Source organism: Homalodisca vitripennis, chromosome 1, assembly GCF_021130785.1.
Source record: "Homalodisca vitripennis isolate AUS2020 chromosome 1, UT_GWSS_2.1, whole genome shotgun sequence".
NCBI classification, from domain to species: Eukaryota; Metazoa; Arthropoda; class Insecta; order Hemiptera; family Cicadellidae; genus Homalodisca; species Homalodisca vitripennis.
Genome location: NC_060207.1, coordinates 100,350,598 through 100,372,963, shown reverse-complemented (window position 1 = coordinate 100,372,963; position 22,366 = coordinate 100,350,598). Strand labels below are relative to the sequence as shown.

Genomic DNA, 22,366 nt, shown 5'->3' with positions numbered 1-22,366 from the left:
GAGTAAACGTTAGATATTATCTTTGTATATGCTATCTGCAATATACTACTGATCAAGCATTCTACAATTAATATTCTATCATTTAAATGAAAACAGATGTTTAGGCCAGTTTGTCGAACTTCAACTGATAGTGTCAACAGCGGTTTGGTCTTAGGTAAATTTGGATTATTTGGATGAAGTATAGATGCTGCCATTTTTCACAATTCCAAAATATTCCAGTTAACTTTTCTAATCTTTCTCTTCCATAATAACCTTTATAAATCTTTCTTGAATTTCAAGGAATATTATACAAAGAGAATTGGCTAAATTGGTAAAGCCATTCTTGAGTTTAGCGCTTAGCAACACATTTTGTGATTCATTTTTATTTATAAGATAATTTCGGAACAATACCAGTTTGCAACAATTTCGGTTTTTTATTGATAAAAAAGGTGAAAATTTAACTCTGAACTATTGTCAATGCAATAATACATCCCCAATAGTAAGGTCCACATTGTTTTGAAATCATCTAAACTAGTATCAAACTAATTAGGTAGATAAATATAAAGCATAAAGTAAAAAAATTATTTAATTAACATTTACATAGGATTTACAAAATAAATAATTTAAAGAAAGGAATGGTGAGTGAAGAGAGGTTAATGTCCCCTCTGCTAGATGTCAAATCTCTCAAAGCAGATATTGTGGCCTTCTTCCTCAAACTCTTCCTTTGTGACGACAAAGCTGTAGAACTCTGGATCTCGACTGAGCAGGGCTCCTCCTTTCCAGGCATACGTCACCGGGCTGCAGTAATAACATTATATTGTAACTTCCATTCAAATTCTCACACTATTTTAAGTTTATCAGTGACAATACAAAAATACTTTGAGTGTGGAAAATTATAGATGGAAATAATTCCCTTCCAAAGAAAGAACATAACTAAATCAGTAAAGTACTTGGGGAGGAAGAGTTGACTAACTATATAAAAATTATTATACAAGGGTCATTCAGAAAGTAAGTTGCCGAGCAATCTCAATTTAGATGGGTGGAAGTATGGTGTGGTCTAAGTGACGCTGTGTAGCTACGTTTATTAAACATCTGGCAGTGTCACAGTGAATGCTCTAAAATTGTGATCAAAATTACCACCGCAATCAAATCTTCTACTGACTGTGAAGTACATCGGGTCATTTGATTTCTTTAGGTAAACAAAATGCAATCATTTCAAATTCATAATGTTCTGTGTAAGGAGAAGCCACTATAAGTTATACTGCAGATAATAATGGTACCATTTTATTACATGAATGACAACAAAAACAACAAAAAGCGAAGTGGCCGACCACTTGTAGTTACTGATGGGTTCACTGAACAAATCAACCATATTGGTAAGGAAAATTAGAGGTTCACAATCACAGATCTAGAGTATGAAAATTTGGATGAGAAACTACGATGTGATCACCGGCGACCGCAAATTTTTCTCTTTAAAGTAGACTAGTGTTGAGTGGTTCATGAGTTGAAATATATTTACATATAAATATATTCGACAAAAAGTGGTCTACACTCTGGCAACAATAGTGACAATGACATAATCCTTCCATTCCGTACTGTGGATTCTATGCAAAATGTATTAGATGATGGTTCTGATGATTTGTCAAGTAAATCCTCCAATGAGTTTTGTATTTCTGATGATGACCCTGACATTGGTATAGTTCCCCCTGTATGGGCATTGACAACCTCCGGTTTGGAACCCATAACTTTTGCCCACGTACTTGTCCTGGCCAAGATAAACCATTAGACTATGTTAAGCTGATCCCACATTCTTGAATTAACAAATGGAAAGACCTAATAATGGCTGAGTTGTTGAATTTTTCCAGCTTTCTCTTATACACTGGAACTATTAGATTGAATCGTCACCAGGATAATTGGAAGACTGGTAAGTTATGTAATTTATATGCTTTCTGTCATGTAATGTCAAGGGATACATTTTTTAAATATTTTTTTAACATTTTACGATATTTGTACTTTCATAATTCAATCTACCAGGAAAAATCTAGTATGGATAAAATCCAGTTTGTTGTTACCTATTTCAATAACATAATGAATTATGTGTATTATTATCCACATTAGATGAGGTGATGATTTTCTGGCGAGGGCGGTCTACATTTCCTCCAGTACATAAGAGGAAAACGTCACAAGTATGGTTGGAAATTGTCCTCACTTATAGAACACTCTGGATTGATACTCAAAATTCACGAGTATGCTAGTACTTCAGATTCTGGTGTAGGGGGAAAGGTCATACAGAAAAGGTTGTATTGCATTTGTTAAAAGAAAAATTGAATAATTGCCACTCCATTTTCAATGACAATTTTAGCAACAGTTATTCACTGGCATCAAAGCTCTTTGCGCAGAATATGTATTGCACCGGGACTTTGCGTCTCAACAGAAAAAATGTCCCAAATGAGATACAGACTGCCAAACTAAAGAAAGGTGAGACAGTGGCGATGTATGGGAATAGTGTGATGGTAAGAAAGTGGTGTGACAAGCATGTTGTGACCTATATAAGCACTGAATTTGAGAATGAAATGGTGGACAACATCACAAAACGTGATACTGTAATGGAATAGCCACTCCCCATCATACATTATAAGACACACATGAGTGGTGTAGATACCAATTACTATCATACTAACCTTGTGAACGAAAAACAATGCACTGGTATAACAAAACTTTCATTTAGATTCTTCAAATGATTGTACTACACACGCACAACAAATTCCAGTGGAAAATGAGTTTTTATGAATTTAGACTAGAAATCATTCGATCACTCTTGCCATCTATGAATGGGCCTGTTGTACTGTGGTACTGTATGACACAAGCTTTCAAATAATGTCATGCATGACTATATTTATCAAAACTGCTCTGCCACTTAAAACTTACTTTCTGAAAATGTACAAATCTCCATAACCCATTGAAGAAGAAAGATGGCGCCGTCTAATAAGAATCCGTTATGTGGAGCTTGTCCGAAAAATGTTACAAGTCATTCTGGAGGAGTTATGTGTGAGGGGAGGTGTCTTAAGTGGTTCCATTTTGCATGTGCGGGGAAAGAGAGGAAAGATTTTTCATTTTCTAAAGGTGAAAAGTCTAATTTTCTATGTGACAGTTGTAGGGTGGATCCCGAAGATAACAGTGCCGTTGCAAGTGTCTTACCGGCTGCCAAACCTTTTATTAAAGAAGACTATAGTGCTACGTGTGATTGTATCTCACATATAAAAATTCTAACCGACCAAATTCTTGATTTAACGCAAAACCAACGTGATCTATGCAATCGTTTGGACATTGTGGAGGCAGAAAATGCCAGGTTATCATCTATCGTGAGTAACCACACTGAGGCAATTGGCGATGTTTTAATCGGCAATGATAATACAATTTCTTATTCTAGTGTTTTGAAATCTACACACAAGAACACTAACTTGTGTCCTATGATTTTAAATGACAATGATAGTTCTTATGCTAATTCTAACCAAGAAATTAAAGATAGTCTTGATTTGATTTCAGTAGCTAATAAATCTGACAGTCGGACATCTTTTTTTAGTGGCAGAAACGTTTCATCAGTGCTGCCAATCAGTTCTGTAGCACGAAAAAACATCATGATTGAAAATGGGAAAAAAAAGTCTGCGGTCAGCAACGGCTTTGAAAATAAAGTAGTTACAACTAATTCGGAGGACTGTGAGTCACCGACCAACTCTGAAGTTCAAGTTCCAGTATGTAACTTTGTCGGCGGTGACGTGACATCGGAAACGTTGGACTTGGAACAAGGGAATAATATAGGAAGTGGAGAATTGAACAATAACAGTGGGTTTGTTAAGGTTACCTACAAAAAGCGTAATAGGCCCAGGCCTAATACGAAAACTCAACATAGTTTACCTAATACGATGACAAATAAAAATAAAAAGCCCATGTTTTTGACAGGTAGGGCTTCTGTTAATAATGAAAGACTGAGGGCTGTGGAGAAATACAGACACATTTTTGCGTCTAGATTTGGTGAAAATGTTCAATGTGAAGATCTGAAACAGTACCTAAACGATACTGTCAGTGGTAGTTATGAAGTAATTAAACTAAAAAATAGGTTTCCAGGCTACAGCTCCTTTAAAATTGGAGTCCCTCTGCCACTTTGGGAGAATGTGTTCAACCAGGATGTCTGGCCTGCAGGTATTTATGTGTCACGCTTTAGATATTCTAGTAAGAGTGCTCCTGGTATGTCTTTTTTGGAACCCGGGACTGCAAAGGAACCGGGTACATAGGACTATTATCGTCAGTGCAAGTATATTGCCAAAAGCCTATTTTAAGTGCTTCCCAACTTGGGCCTAATGGACCTTGTGAAACTATACTTCACTTAGCCCACATTAATATCCAGTCTATAAGGAATAAATTGAACTTACTTAACATATTTAACAGCAGTACCAATTGCGACATACTTTGTGTGAATGAACATTGGTGTACCAAAGACGAGATTAATCTATATGTACCAGATAATTTCATCTTGGCTGATAGCTTCTGCAGGACATCTTCATACGGTGGAGCTGCAATTTTTGTAAAGGAAGCCTTTCCACACCCTTTTTCGGTTGTAAATATTGACTCTATTTGTGAACCTAAACTGTTTGAATCTGTAATGATAGCCTTTGGTACTATAAAATTGTTAGTCATAGCTGTATATCGTACCCCTGATTCATCTTTAGATGGTTTTGTATATAAGTTGTCTCAGCTTCTTGATTTTGTTAACAACAATGCTAAGTATCGAAATTTTAAGATTGTTATTGCGGGAGACCTAAATGTTGATCTCAATAGATGCAGCTCTTCAAAAACTAAATTTATCAACACCCTCAAGTCCTACGACTGTTTTTGCCTCAACCATTTACCTACTAGAGGAAATTCATGCTTAGATAATTTTGTCTCAAACCTTCACCCCTCAATGTATAGTTGTAAAACAGTACAGGCTCATATTTCTGACCACCTGGGTCTGCTTTTAATATTTAAATTAGTCTGCACGAATGCTGATGTCTCTTCCTCGCCTGCTAATATGTCTGTAAAATCAAACTATACTTACAGAGTATTAAATGATGTTAGTATTAATAAATTAAAGTATAGACTAAGCAACACTGACTGGACAGAGGCAATTGCTGGAGATGATCTTGATGTAGCTTTTAACAACTTTATGGAAGTTGTGTCTCACAACTTTAATGACTGCTGTCCTTTGAAAACTAAGTTAGGAAATAATCTTGGCAATAAGGTACTAAAGCCCAAATGTTGGTATACACCTCTGTTAGCTAAAATTAAGATACTACTTGATGTAAGTTATGAAAAATGTAAAATTAATCCTGACCTATTAGAAAACCATAGGAGAATTAAGAAGTTATATCGGAACCAGATAATCTTAGCAAAAAAGAACGCCAATGATGAATTCATATTACAGTCGCATAACCTATGCAAAGCAGCTTGGAGAGTAATTAATACAGAAACAGGGCGTGCTTCAAAAAAATGCTCTCAAACGCTACCTCCTATCTCTGTTAATGAATTTAACAACTATTTTGTAAATATTTCTAGTCATGTAAATAGTACAAATGTTAATTTAGGCTTAAATACAGCTAGTTCCAGTGATATGATAGAGTCGTCTGGCATAAATAGACCTAAGGCACCATCTTTAAAATGGCACACTGTAAATCCTACTGATATTCTTAAGACAACCACTAGGCTTAGTAACTCAAGAGCTGAGGATGTCTTTGGACTCTCCAATTTTGTAATTAAAAAAATAATTTGTGAAATTTTGTATCCTTTTACTTTTCTTGTAAACTGGATGTTCAACGCTGGACTCTTCCCACAGTGCCTAAAAGTAACAGTCACTGTCCCTATTTATAAGAAAGGTGATAAAAATAATGTAAATAACTACAGACCTATTGCCTTGGTACCTGTCTTATCTAAGTTGGTTGAATATATTATTAAGTGTCAAATTGAGTATTATTTTTAATTTAACCACCTGCTTTTATCTGCACAGTTTGGTTTTAGGCAAAGCTTATCTACTATTAAGGCTGTTGAGAGTGTTGTCTCATATATTATTAATAGTTTTGAAAATAAAGAAGAAGTTAACACTTTGCTATTGGACTTAAGCAAGGCTTTTGATACTGTGCCTCACCAAGAACTTATTAAGAAACTAAAGTACTATGGAGTTGAAGGTAACGAATTATCACTTATAACTTCTTATATATCACAGCGATACCAGTTTGTTAAAATAGGCGAACAGAGGTCGGATCTTAAGCAGGTGGTAAGCGGGGTTCCCCAGGGCTCTGTCCTGGGTCCCTTCTTATTCACTGTCTTTATTAACGATTTTCCAAATTTTGTTCCTAATAAATGTGTACTTTATGCTGATGACACTACGTTAATGTGCTCTAACTTAAATCCTGAAATCAATGCAGCCATGATCACATATATGAGAGAAAGGTCCAACCTCTGGTTTTCTGCCAATGGCCTATGTGTGAATGAAGATAAGACAGAAAACATTATCTTTAGCCTAAGCACCAGTTCTGTAACTAAGTCAGTTAAGCTACTTGGAATTAACTTAGACTCTAAGCTTACCTGGAAACATCACACAGATGCTCTTTGTGCTCGGTTGTCTAGAGTTATATTTTTACTAAAAAAACTTAAAACCTGTACAAGCTGTAGTCTATTAATGAAAGCATACTTTGCATTATTCCACTCACATCTTTTGTATGGAACTTTTCTTTGGGGAAATTCAGGTGGGGCTAAGGAGGTCTTCTCATGCCAAACGAAAGCTTTGCGCATAATGTTTAATTTTAATGTCACTGACTCTTGTAAGCCACTATTTATAAAGCATAGTATACTCACTGTTCCTTCCATTTATATCTTGCAAAGCTTAATGTATGTTAAGGAAAATCTAGATTTATTTAAACTTAGACGCTCTAAGCATGACTACTGCACTAGACAACGAGACCTTATTGACCTAAAGCACGCTAGACTAACAAAAACTCAGCACGCATACTCTTATATTGGTATCAAACTGTTTAACAAGCTGCCTATGTCTGCTAAGGATGTTACCTGTAAAAACTTTAAAAATGTTGTAATTAAGTGGTTAAAAGAAAAAGCCTTTTATAGTATAGATGAAATGCTTCTGTGTAGTATAGACGATTTAGCCTTTTAGATTTTATTTCCTTTTGACTTGTACTTTTAACCATAAGTGTCTAGTATGTATTTTATTTTATACTATCTTGTTATACTGTGTAAATGTATAACAAAATGACTTTGTCAATGCATTGTAATATTGTGGGACGACAATAAACAGATTCTTGATTCTTGATTCTAACCCAAAATTTTGAATCAGTAAGAAGGTGCTTTTGAATCATCAAATTGAAGACTGTACAAAACTGAACAATTTTCATACTCAAAGTCCTTTTCTAATCACTGCAAAACTGGCAAATTAATAGTATGGGTACTGAGTGGAAGTTTTTGTCTCTCTTAACAGTTAGTTAGCCAGTTAAGAGGCCAAAAACTAAAATAAAATATTAGTACATAACTGTGATCAATTGTAGTAATCCAAAAATAAAATTCCATGCAAGTATAATACACAGCTTGACACTCTGTTTTATATACACAAATTTTTAAAAATTCTTATAGGTACCACTGATAAAATCAATGATATCTATTAAACATATACATAATATACATATTCTCACTTCGTAAATCAGACTGCAAAAGTGTATATATGATTTCAACAACATACTTTTCAGGCAAGTAGACATTGACATCATACTCTTGAGGAGTAGCGCTCCGTAGATCTTTGTAGAGTCGATCACGGAAGCCCGGGAAGCAGGCACAGCCACCTACCACCAGTACGTTACTGTATAGATGGGGATGCGTCTCAGGTGGACAGGCGTTCACAGCGTCCACCACTGCCTCGACAATACCCATCTGTGATATCCCCACATCTGATGGGTGGAACAACAGTTCAGGAATTGCAAACCGTTCATTGTTCAATCTCAGTGTTTGCTGTACAAATTGAACAAATTATATTTTATACATATTAAGTAATTTCTAAAAGAAATTATAGTTGCTCTAAAACTATAATATATGTGATTTTTACATCAATTAACTTTCAACACACATAATATAATTGACACTTGCCATTGCAATATAAACTTGAAAATTAACCTGTTGATGAATATTTGTTCAAATCAATGACAATATAATAATATTTAGTTGCTTTATGTAACTAATTTACCTACTCCCAAATGGACTTTGAAATTTTAAAAATTTGTTATGTCAGAGGTTAATAAACACTTAAAGGTAATACATCAATATACAGAGTGTCCCATGAAGAGGTTTAAATGTTTGATTTTATATTACTTGCACATTTATGCACCAAACATTTTCCAATCTCTACACAATAATTAAAGTAGGTTTTAAAAATATTCTGTGAAAATTAAAGCTCTCTAACAATTGTGAAACAAAATGGTGACATTTTCAAAATGTTACCATTTTGCTTCCAATAAAAAATCATTTCTTGAATTACCTGATTTGATTACAGGTTGCAGTTTTAAAGAACAGCTGTTTAATAATGTTCATTGTTGAAAACAGCTGTTTCATTAAAGAATATTGCTTGTACTATAAAAACATAACCTAATTTCCTCCATTACAGTTTTACTGATATTGAAGTTTGAGAAATGGCTTTTAATGTTGAACAAAAAGTTAAGTGTTGTGCGTGGGCTATTGCTTTTGGCAACATTACAGAAGCAATTAGACAATTTAAAGTTGCCTACCCAGGAGTTGAATTACCTAGTAATCCAACAAGTGGAAAAGTCTTTTGTTAGAAACTGGAAGTGTTGTAAAAAATTACTCTAGAGGATCCAATGAGGAAAAAGAAATACTAGTATGCGCATCAATGCTCCGCTCTCCAGGTAAACCAAAATCACTAATGAAGGTTGAACTTCAAACTTGTGTTCCAGAATTAAGAAAGACAAAATTAAATTTTTAAAAATTCATCTAATCCATAATCTTCTTGAAGATGATCTTGACAGGAGAGTGGAATTTTGTTCTCGTATCATTGAGTTTCATGAGCTAGATCCTAACTGGCATACTCAAATTGTTTTTTTAGAAGAGTCCAAATTCTACCGCAATGGTGTTGTAAATAGGCATAATTGTAATTATTACAACACCGGTAATCCACACATTCTTGAACAGACTCTATTCAAATAAAAAGGAATAACTGTTTGGGTAGCTGTCAGTTGTAATGCTATCTTACGACATTTCAGACAGTACAATGACTGGGAATAGGTATGAACAGGTTTGAAATTAACAAGTTTTTGCCTGATTTTACGGTTCCAGAAATAGATCAAACAATCTTCCAACAAAATGGTGCTCCTCCTCATTTCGCAAATCCTGACAAGCAATTATTAAATGACAACCTTCATGGCTGTTGGACTGGTTGTGGAAGTGATTTTTTTAGATTGGCCACCCCAATCCCCAGATTTAAGTGTATAATTTCTTTCTATGGGGTTACTTAAAGGAACAAGTTTATACTCATAGCTTCAATATTGATGAGGAATTAAAACAATCAATTGAAGAGGAATTTCTCTGCATACTGCAGAATGTCTTTGTAAGAGCTTATGATTCATTTGTTAAGCGCTGTTATCAGTGTGTCACTGTGGATGGATTACAATTTGAAAAATTGTGGACTGTAATTATTGTAGGTTTTTTAACCCTATAAGTGGCAAGCGCCGTCTGAGACGTATGATTCACGCCGCCGCGAAGTGGCAAGCGCTGTCACAGCCGTCGCTTCACATTTAGGGCTGTTGCTCCGCAACCATCCATTATTTTTAGGCCTAGTTTGAACTATCGTATTCTCCAAGAAATTTCCTATACAGGGTGAATTTAAGTTAGTGTCGAAAAATTTTTTGGGTGATACTACTCAGTATTATAGACCAAAATATGAAAATAAAAAATCCCTATCCCATCTATCTTTTAACTACGACCAATTTCGCTATTTTATTAAAAAATCATGTTTTGTTTCAATAAAACTTAATTTCCTCCATTATTTTTAATGTTTTTTTAATTCTGAATCCATTTTTGAAATCTACACAAAATTTTACATGGGAATAATGGAGAAAAATTGTCTTGAAAATAAGTTTGATACAAAACAATTGCTAATAAATCAAATTCTTAAGTTTTCGGCAAAAACATTAAAAAGATATTAGACCCGAGGAATTAAATGAAGTTAATTCTGAAGAGGAGCCAATAGCACAAAAAACTTGCCCATTTCGTGGGCTTTAAAATGACATAATGCATTGTCATATCTTATCAGTTTTTACTCCTGACTATCTTATCTCTACAATCACAAGTATGAAGGAATATCCCATTTTTCAGGTTTTATTTTGTCTTTCAGCTGACTTTACCTCTATCCACTTAAAAATAGTTATTTGAGTTTTATTGAAACAAAACATGATTTTTTAACAAAATAGCGAAATGGGTCGTAGTTAAAAGATAGATGGGATAGGGATTTTTTATTTTCATATTTTGGTCTATAATACTGAGTAGTATCACCCAAAAAATTTTTTGACACTAACTTAAATTCACCCTGTATATATCATATAGTATAGTGTGTAATTCATGTTACTAATGTTTGCTGGCTTAAATGAATCCAAGAGTTTTCGTTTGACCTGGCGGCAGACGAGAGAACAGCTGTCTACTCGTCTCGTCACTGTTTTGTTTGGCAACTTTGCATACTGTTATTGTCAGTATATTATTGTTTATCGCGTATCGCGACACTTCGGCACGAAAGTACAAGAATGCGGCGCACCAGCTGAACGGGCGGCGAGATTCTGTAGTCACGTTATCTCCTAGACCGATCGACTTTGACCTCTGTCTGAGGATGGGGAGGGGTTTGCGATAAGACAATTCCTGTTTTATATTTACGAAATATACTGTGCTATGACAAACTAAGCCACTATTATAGGCCCTACAGGAGGAAAAGACAAACCCCTTCTAGTGACTCAGAGTAAAAAAAAAAAGAAACACATAGTTTGTACATAGATTTAGTTTTTTCCATCTAACTTTTTTTCTTCTTGTAAATAGAAAAAAATGCATAGGAAATAATTTGTTTAGAATAAAATTGTGTATATCTGTGAATATAGCATTATTTTGTAGCTCCAGAAAACCGCCTGCCACTGAGACCACAAATGACCGCCACTTAAAGGGTTAATAGGCTATGTTATAATTTTCTGATTGAAATGTTTTATTTCTGTAGAATATAACAATAAATAATTTTACAAAACCAAAAATACTCTTTTTTACTTTTTAAAGTTTAGTTTTTCAAAATTACACCTTTTTCTTTCAACAATTACTAGAGAGTTGAAATTTTCACAGGATATTTTTAAAACCTACTTAATGAGTTGTGTAGAATTTGAAAATGTTTGGTGCATAAATGGGCAAGTAATATAAAATCAAACGTTTAAACCTCTTCATGGGACACCTGGTACTCAAGCATATTGAAATTAATTTAATTTTTCTCTTAGATCTTTTCAAAACTAATATTAGCTGTTCTTGGACAAAAACTAGTGGTCCACCATTCTTAACTGTAGTAATGGACAATTTAAAATTTAATTTACAAAAAAATAACTTAGTAGCTATAGTCTTTTCATTCCAAAAAAATTGTGACATGTATTTGTTTAGTTACAAAATTTAACATAACTCTGGTGTTTCATAGTACTTGATGTCCAAATTTGTCTCAGTATCTTTTTTTGGAAATTAAAATAAAACCAGATAGTACACCTCTACTTCTCACATTTAACCTAAAGGGACAGAATGTTATGATTCTGTTTTTCTTATTTAAATGCTAATATTTTAGTTTTAATTGTTCACCTACTAACCTGTTCAACAGGTTCGGTATGACTAAGTTCCCGCAGATAACCACGACGGATTGATGTATAGTCAGGCAGGACATAGTCTCGTGCGACTGTGTTCTCAGGGTATTTCTGTCGTGCCACTTCCATCTCCTTCATGAAGTCCTGCGCAACGTAACATGCATCCTCTTTCACCTGGTTCATCACATGTGTCTCATCCATTACATGAAGTTGTCTGCAGTATCAACAGAAGAATTTTTATATTAACTGTTTAAAAACTGGGTTCTTCAACAACCATTACTCAGAATATCTATAATTTTCGTGACGAAATTATCATGTAATTCAGCATACGAGAATGAACATATGCCCCTTGTTCACCTAGAGTCTACATTAGATTTTAAGATAAACTAAATTTAAACATTAACAAAGAACAGTACACAGGGTCATCCAAGTCAGTGGCTACCCCTGTCATTACTGGACAGTTTTACCAATTGAAATCATGCTGTGGGGGATCTTGGTAAGTTAATGAGACCTACTATTTTTGTCATCTTATTAACCTAAAAAGATTCCCAAATATTTTTATTTCATTCTAAGTTATATAGATTTCTAATTCTAATTATATTTCTTATTCTACACGGAATTATTTATTGTTGACACCATAATCTCTTCGAAATATTAACAAATCTTCTATTATAGAATAATTATATTATTATGTAATAATTAATAGGTTAAAACAAACAAAAAACATTCCTGATGGTACAGTTAGAAGAAAGGTCGATTTCTGCTGAAGATGTCAATATGTGTATATGGAGATGTCTTAAGAACTACTTCAAGACATACAGTGCAACCTCGTTAAGTCGGACCCCTTTATGTCTGATGTCCGGGTAATCCGGATCAGTTTAAAAACATTTAAAATTACCTTTTTGCCGTCCAACCAGGCTGCTGAGCGTGGGAAGGATGTTTATCAGTAGACTGTTCTTAGAACTCAATAATTACGTGTATTCCGACTTGTTCCGATAACAGTGATGATCAGTTACAAGCCATATATAACAGCATCACATTTGAGAGAGTTAATGGTTTATTTCTAACAGCAAGAAGAGACAACACCGGCTGAGCTTCTCATGTTAAAAAAGATGTGTGACGCAACACAATTAAAAAAATTCTTTCATAAATATTAAACTGTGTATAGTGTATTATACTTTAGCGTGATGTGTATTTTAGGTATTTTTCTTAATAAAAAAATATTGTACTGTTTGTACATTTTTTATTTTTTTAACATTCTCCAGTTAACTCGGATTTTCAATATGTCGGATCGGCCGCGGTCCCGGATTGTCCGATTTAACAAGGTTCCACTGTACTTAAATAAAATTATTATACCAAGTTTGACTGAAATCTGTTAAGTACTTACCGCATTAATGTAAGTTTAGCGCTAATGTTAATGTATACTTCTCAATACTCTGGTCTATATTTTTGAACATCTTTTGAGATACCAAAAGACAAAAGTAATTGTGGATAGTTCAACAATTTTAAAATACTACATTTCATCCTACAATGAAATATAAATTGAACTATATTAAAGATTTGAACAGCTGTAATCTTTAAAAGATTACAAAATGTTAAGCTATGAACATAATTTGTTACAGTACTCAAAGTGCTAAACAAATTTAAAATAAAAACACGTTGCAAATTACAGTGACACAGATTCAAAAGTAAACAACATCCACTATATTTTGTAAATTTATAAATGAGTAATATATAATATTAATCATTCTTCATATACTAAAGTTGTGTCATCAATACCTGTAGGATATCACCTCTTTCAAGTGGTTCGTGAGGACCTTCCCTCCAACGTCTATTCTGCGGATACCCAACTTGTATTTCTTATCTTTGATGTAAGGGGCGATGTTGGTAAAGCTGTAGCCGCAGTCAATTACCAGGCAGCAGAGACTGTCAGGATGTTCCTTCCGATAGTGATAGTTACAGAGGTCTCCAGCTGGTATAGGAATGAATGATAACATTAAACATATCTCTCTACTAGTTCACAGCAAGTTCTGGTTAAAACTATCTTTCAGGGTATAAATTCAAAGTTAGCTTTGAAAACTTCGGTTTTAAGTTCAATGCTTTTGGATGAAGCAAAGGTTTTCTGCTATGAAAAAAGGAGGTGTAAAGTGATTTTACAACAATCTCTATTGTCTTGCACGTGAAGCTTACTTTTAAGGGTAAAAACAAGTATACTTTTTTTAATAAAAAAAAAACTTATGTGTTCCTTTTTTCAAAGTGCATGGTACTATACATATTACATAAATTAACACAACATCAAAATAACCATTCCAAGTTCAATAAGATAAGTCTCGCAATAAGCTGTATTAAAAATGTATCTAAATCTTTGCTATGTATTAAAGTTTCATGATTTAAACTCTTTGTTTACATACCTGCTAAAGATCTACTTCTTAAGATATATTCTTAACTTATGTACTTTAAATTCTGTGTTACAGAAAACATTTATATCTCAATCACCATTTATTCTAAGAAGTGACTGGCATTCGTATTCTTCAAAAAATATCTCAGACATGGCCTCTTGAACAGAAGGAAAGTTAAAGTAAGGTTCAGTGACTATCAGCGGAGTTTCAGAAAAGTTTCCGTAGCAACAATCCTTGCTGAAGATATAGTCCCACACATTCTTCTGCACATCCCAGTTCACTAGAAACCCCTGCAATCCAAGAAACACAATACAATGCACAACCAATTTAACATTTAGCCTTGCATTTTTTAGACAAATTTCATAAAGTGCCAATATTATATGCTATCAAAAATATTCACAGTTATTGTATTTTATTTTTCAATAATGTGAGATAAATAAGCAAAAAATTAAAAATACAAATTAAATGCTTGTGGTGTAATGGTTAGCAAACCTGCCTGGCAAGTGAATGAACCAAATTTTGAGTCCTGATAACAAATACTACAAGGGGTGTTCAGAAAGTAAGTACCGTTTTAAAAAAACAAAACAATTTTTTTTCAACACGATTTTATCTCTACATTAAAGCCCAAACCTTAAATTATTTTTCAACATAGTTTCCACTGATGTTCAAACACTTATTGCGGATGATCAATTTGTCAATACCCTCTTCGTAGAAGATTCCCGCCAACAAATGTAGCCACGATTCCACAGCCAAGTCCAGGCTGTAGGGTGTGTGATCGAACTGCTTACAAAATTGTCGAACCAATGCTTGAGTGTCACCAGTGGTATGGGGCCGAGCATTGTCATGGAGCACAATTCCGTTACTGAGCATTCCTCTCCACATTTGTTTTGAATTGCCCACCTTAGTTTTCGCAATACCTTGCCACATTAATGGTTTCACCTCTTGGGAGAAAATCAATCAGTAAAACATCTTTCCAATCCCAAAAGACAGTGCACATAATTTTTTGTGCAGACATTGTCGTTTTGAATTTTTGTTTCTTCAGGGATTGCGTGTGTCGCCACTCCATTGACTGCTGTTTGGATTCTGGTGTGACATGACGGACTCAAGTTCCATCACCTCTCACAATTTTGTTTAAAAAATTCTCACCTTCATAACTGTACCATGTGAGTAAAGTCAATGCACTTCCGGGAACACAGCTTGCGATAATCAAAGCGGTCTGAAACAATTTTGTACAAAAGAGTGCGTGGAATTTGTGGGAAGTCGTCAGATAGCGTTGTTATACTGAAACGTCTGTTCTCTTGGATTTATTGTCAACTGCCCTTACCAGATCATCAGTGACGAGAGAAGATCGACTGCTCCGATTCTCATAATGCACATTTGTTCGACCGCCATTGAATATTATAACCACTTTCTCACCATTCCTTCACTCATCATGTCTTCCCCATAAACATCTCTAAGTTGATGATAAATTTCAGCCGGTTTCACATTCCTTGTCCTCAAAAGTCTTATTACAGACCGAATCTCACAATCGGCGGGATCACTAACTGTATTAAACATTTTAAACGTCCAGAGAAAACTGGAAAACACAATGTAGAACAACTAAAATGGCATGAGTCGATAGCCAGTGAACAAGGACGACTAGTGTGCATGCACAGAACACTAATTGCAGCATTATGGCAGCAGTAGAATGAAATGGTACTTACTTTCTGAACACGCCTTGTATATTTATACATCAAACTGTATTAATACTAAACTATGCTATTGTCACATACATACATTTAATATTAAGGAAAGTGGAGCAGGTGTTAGTCTTCTAATCATATTATAGTTTGCTTATTTAAACATGTGCGAGGAAAACAGTCAATTAATTTAACTATAGAATCACAAATGTGAGTGATCTGTGTGGTTAGCATATTTGCCAGGCAAGTGAGTGATCCCGGTTTGTACTTTTCTCCTTCATCTTTTTTTATATTGAAATTAACCTTTAAGACAGTTATGTATTATACATATAAATTGATTAAAAGTGAAGGTCTATACTATAATTTCCATCTTTAAAAAATAACACACATAACTTACTTTCTGGAATGGCAAAAGGTAAAACAGTCCTGAAGCATCTCTACATTCTTCCACTTGATCCCCAATGAAAGGTCTGCGTCGTTCACTTTTGGCCTTCATTATGCAATTGGGTATTATCCTAAAAAATGTAATGTGCATGAGATATTGTATTAAGTTTTAGATTGATTGATATTTTGATTATAATTCATATAAAGTTCAAGATAATGCTAAAAAGAACTTGTAATCTTCAGATTCTTTAATTCATCAAATGTGTATTTTTTATTACAATTCTTCAAAATGGGTAAAATATTGCAGAGCTCTCAATGAACAGATGACAAAATTTAATTTAACTTATTATTATTGTTAATTTACGATAGTTTGCTGCATTAAATGTGTTTGAATTCCTTTTGAGAGTAATGCTGGGCTTAATATGTTCACTGCTGAATAAATGTGTTTTATCAGAAAATGCTGAATGTTCATAGTATTTTATCTATGTTTTACTTTAGCTTAGAATTACTTTAATTAATGACCTTTTATATATTTTACAAAATGTTTAATAAGAAAAATGTAGTAACAATAACACCGATTTGCGTCATTGACATCACAATATTCAGGCAATGCCAGTTAACATACAAAAATAATTATCTTTATACTTAAAATAAAAGGAATAATGTAAATATTTCAAAATACATAGAAACATGTCTCATGGCTTAAATTGAGTAAAACAAACATTTGGAATAATTTAATCATGTTGGGTTCTTGGTATTTTGACCGTTCCCATGTAAATACTAAAAAGTCTTAAATTCAGATAATTTTATATCTTTCCAGGGATTTATTCAGGAATTATAGCGGGATTAGAAGATTTAAACACTTGTTCAGCATTAGCATTAGTGTCATTTATAATAGAAGTGAGAAATTACTCATCACCGATTAGATAAAAATATTCAATAGGATTATTGTATGGAAACAAGTAATCCAGTCAGTGGTGAATCCAGGGGAGGTGCCATGGTCCCTTCCTAGAGTTTGAAAAGGGACCTTCCTATAAGACTAAAACTTAATTAATTACTCTTATAACATAACCATAAAAAATAAAATTAACCTAACTTTATGACTAAAATAAACTTTGAACACAAGTAAATTTCTTTGCAAGCATTTTATTGTTTAGTTGATTTAAATGTATAATTGCTTTTTACAATAATGATAATGGTAAACTAAAATTCTGGTGGCCCCCACTGAAAATGAGGACTGGTTCCACCCTTGAATTCAGTGGACTCGACTCACTCCTCATCCCATACTAGTTTTATGTGGTTTAAGTTATTTGTGGTCCCTATTTGACAGTCTGATTGTTTGGGTTACCCGGAAAAATAGGAAGTGACTGACTTACTCATGGACATATCTGGGCTGGAATTCACAGTATCCTGATCTATCCAAGATCACTGTTATCACTTGGTATGTACCACCACTACTATGTTTTGAATCAACAACATCAGAATCATAATATATGATTTCACTAATGGTTCAGTTATTTTCGATCACGCTGATTACGACTTTTATTGATATCTCAAAAATTTAAAACAAAAACATGCAAACAGGATAAGACACGCACAGGCTACTACTGCAAGACTTGTTTGAGACTGCTCAAGATCAGCTATGGGTCCAGACCTATGATGGAAGATAATTTCCTGTCAGAAGCGCCAAATGTTAATTGGAATTTTCAGCAGCAAATGTGTTAACAACTGTTACATTTTCTTAACAGTTCTACTCAAAATTATAATAATATTATAGTAAAATAATAAATTTTATCTTTCACAGATCTCAACTGTTCTCTTTTAAAACTAATGTCTATTACCTATTATAATAAACCTGTTAGAATAATAAACTACTAATGTATGTCATGTGATCTGAGTTGTAGTTGTGAGTCATTGTCTTACTGGTTGTTCCTGTTGTCAGTCACATCTACTAATATGGAAAATAACAATAACAGTGAATGCAGGGGAGTTAGCTCAAGAGTAGATGATGGTTTTTATCATTAAGACCTGCTGAGAATAATTCATAACTGGCTGACATTAATGCCTCCAGCCAACATTGTGGGCTGTAGAAAAAGATTACTTCTTACGCTACATAAAAAAAAAGATGTAAACTAACGTACCCATAATTTTTATTAATTTAATAAAAGAGCATAACTATCCTGACCTTGATTTTCTACTAATTACGCATGTATGTATCACATCTAAATATCAAAGTTTCCTGATTTAAAGTAACATACTCTCACTGTTAAAAACAAAATGTTACAACTAAAAAAAAGGAAAAAGTAGGATAATTTAATTTTTATTCATTTGAGTATCATATAACTATTTTACAACTCTTAAAGATGAGACGGATCAACTGCACACTTTTTCATCTGACACCCAAAGGTTTTAACTCCTAGGTCTACAAACTAAACATTCAGATATACTCAATAATCTTCCTAAAAATTAATGAAATTAGTTGATGGTATTAGATTTGAACTTGCAACCATTGAGTCTTGGTTATAGCTTATAAAAAATAGTAGATAGGAACAGAGTAGCTGACATTGCTTCCTTTTGGGAAGGAGAAAACAAGAATCAATCGTTATACTGACATGTAATTTTCATAGTATGTCAAATAAAGTATATTCTTTCTAATAATGTAGTTTTTTAAGTTCCCGGTAAGGAAAACTCTCTCCTGTCTCCCTCTCTCCATTATTATAGTGTGGCCTTTCGGGGATAGTACCAAATATTACATAAATATAGGTGAGGTAAGGCCTAAAATATACATTCTCCCTAAAGAGAAAAAAAATCCCTGTTATGTAGAGTGGTAAGTTCTCAGGGAGGGCGGATGGCTCATGAGTAGACTACATTATTTAGTTTTTGAGTAGGGCGTTTGGCTCTCAAGTAGGGCGATTAAGTCCTCAGGTAGGACGGTTAGCTCTTAAGTAGAGTGGTAAGGTACTTTGGGATTATACCGACCACACCAGTATGAAGAACACAAAAATATAAATTTATAGAAATAAACACTCTTTAATTACAAAATTACAAGCATTTCCAGGTATTGTGATCGGTATTGTTGTCGCTGTTATCTTATCTTTCTCGAGAATCCCGATTACGGCAGGCCGCGCAGCATCACATGATTTGCACGGTACATAATTGCCTTTCCATTACAATTCAATTTATATTTCTGATCAGCCCCTCTAGAATTTGATATTTCACTGATAGGTACTATCTCGAGGGATGTTTTTCTTTCCTTGACATCAGCGCGGGCTTCGGCAGCACCTTCGGCCGGAGGCACTCGCATTTTGGGTGGCGAAATGTGATCAAGAATAAAAACAAGTTTTGAGTGTTTTTTCGGTACTTTGGGATTATACCGACCACACCAGTATGAAGAACACAAAAATAGAAATTTATAGAAACAAACATGATAGAACGAAAAAACAACTCTTCAATTACAAAATTACAAACTTACAAGCATTTCCAGGTATTGTGATCGGTATTGTTGTCGCTGTTATCTTATCTTTCTCGAGAATCCTGATTACGGCAGGCCGCGCGGCATCACGTGATTTGCACGGTACATAATTGCCTTTCCATTTCAATTCAATTTATATTTCTGATTAGCCCCTCTAGAATTTGATATTTTACTGATAGGTACTATCTCGAGGGATGTTTTTCTTTCGTCGACATCAGCGCGGGGCAGCACCGAAGGTGCTGTCGAAGCCCGCGCTGATGGCCGGAGGCACTCGCATTTTGGGTGGCGGAATGTGATCAAGAATAAAAACAAGTTTTGAGTGTTTTTTTAATAAAGAGTTTAGTTTGGTAAATGTTTGTTTTTGTTAAATTTTTGTGTTTGGAGAAATATAGAGGTAAAACACGAAAGTACAACAAAGCGATGCACCAGCTGAACGGGCGGCGAGGCTCTGCAATCACGTTATCTACTAGACGCTCGACTTTGACCTCTGTCTGAGGATGGGGAGGGGTTTGCGATAAGACAATTCCTGTTTTATACTGACGAAATAGTCTTCTACGCTAATCTAGTAATCAGTAGAAGCAAAATGTTAAATAACGATTCATGTCTGGGTGTGGTCGGTATAATCCCAAAGTACCGTTTTTTCAATAAAGAGTTTAGTTTTTGTTGAATTTTTGTGTTTGGAGAAATGTAGAAGTAAAACATGGAAGTACAACAAAGCGACGCACCAGCTGAACGGGCGGCGAGACTCTGCAATCACGTTATCTACTAGACCGCTCGACTTTGACCTCTGTCTGAGGATAGGGAGGGGTTTGCGATAAGACAATTCCTGTTTTATATTGACGAAATATTGTTCTACGCTAATCTAGTAATCAATAGAAGCAAAATGTCGAATAACGATTCATGTCTAGGTGTGGTCGGTATAATCCCAAAGTACCAGTGGTAACCCTCAGGTAGTGTGGTAGACTCTCAGATACGGTGGTAGGCCCTCTGGTAGATTGGACAGTCAGATATATATACTAGTTAGGTTCTTGACCAAATAACATTTCTTCACTGTTAGTTTTATACTTTTCAATAATTCTTTTGGTTAAAATAACAGTATTTTAGATCTAAAGTAAAGAGTTAAGGAATTCCCTTTATTGACGGATTTACTCACATGTAAAAATTATTCTTAGAACTTTTCTCAATTTTCTTTAATATTGCAATCTATAAAACTTTTGAAGTACATTCTACTAAAAATCTACAAATCATATGAAGTGGAATTTGTTAACTTTTACCATATATATATATATATATATATATATATATATATATATATACACACACACACACACACTGGGTTTGTATGCAGATATAGCAGACGTCCATACGTACTGATGGAATTTCATGCAGACATTCTTGAAAACCGTACATTTAAATGTTGGTATCGAAAGTGTTGGCCTCACTGATACAGTTCCATTAGTTAGCTCCCATCCCTTAGTTTATTTCATGGAATTAGACCGTTGTGTGATAACACAGGGTTACACTACTTGTACTAGGCCTATACATAAAATTTGATGAATATCTAAAAAATAACTGGTATGTTCTTAGAAGTAGTTTGAGTTATTTGAGTTAGTAAATACACAAAGATAATATAAATAAACTGTCATTATAGTAGGCATATATTGGACATCTAAACTTATTGCCACATAGCCTAGCCTAGTCATGGAAATTGTACAATTACAATAAATAGCCTACCTTGGAGTTGTAGCTTTAGAAAGCTCCACTTTAGCTGTATATGCTCCATTGTCTAAAATATAGACATTGTCAACCATCATCATTTATTACTAATCTTCTTTAAACCAAAATCGTTCTTAGTGTAACACAAATTGCAGACACTAATACACCAAAATCCAGAGTATTCCAGAGCACACAATCACTACGAACCTCACAAACCTGAAAACAAAAGAGCAGAAAACCGCCGAAATCAAATAACCAAAATTTTCGTCTTGTTTTGTTTATTATTTGTTACTAGAGGTAGATAAGCGTCGCGCACCGGGTGGAGCGGAAGGGAGACATTTCAGGATGAAAATAACTAATCTCCTGTTATATTTTTTTAAACTATATTTTGAAATACACATACAAATTGGGATTAGAGGTTCTCAAAACTTCCCTTACATTTAATTAATATGCAGTAAAAATTTAAACGCTTACATTATAAAATATTTTTATTAGCATTTAACTAGTTAATATATTGACAAAAAAACTAGTTGAAAAGCGCTGAAAAAGTGACATCAGTATTACACAAACTTAAAGGGGCTCATGCTTTGGAGGGGTGAGGGTGAATCAAACCTCTCTGATCAGTCAGCAAGACTTTCGGGTTCTTTAATACATTGTATTTGCTTATTTGTATATATTTAGATGGTGGTTCATGCTCCTCCATAGGATTTGGCTGAGTGTTAGCAAAGCATATAACTCAGAATGATATCTTGAATAAATTGAGCTATAAGCTTGAAATCATGTACATTTTGTTTAACTATCACTAAAGAGTTTGATGAAATT

General features: G+C 34.1%; 1 protein-coding gene across 1 annotated transcript; it reads right to left on the bottom strand.

The window, feature by feature from the left end:
- Positions 1–547: 547 nt before the first annotated feature.
- LOC124367563 (actin-related protein 6) lies at positions 548–21,837 on the bottom strand. Its single transcript, XM_046824499.1, has 7 exons — positions 21,563–21,837; positions 16,370–16,487; positions 14,391–14,583; positions 13,674–13,866; positions 11,901–12,108; positions 7,760–8,025; positions 548–777 (listed from the first exon to the last, which is right to left on the bottom strand). Exons 1-7 carry the CDS (start codon positions 21,643–21,645, stop codon positions 648–650), a joined length of 1,191 nt encoding a protein of 396 aa, XP_046680455.1. The 5' UTR covers positions 21,646–21,837; the 3' UTR covers positions 548–647.
- Between the last annotated feature and the right edge of the window lie 529 nt (positions 21,838–22,366).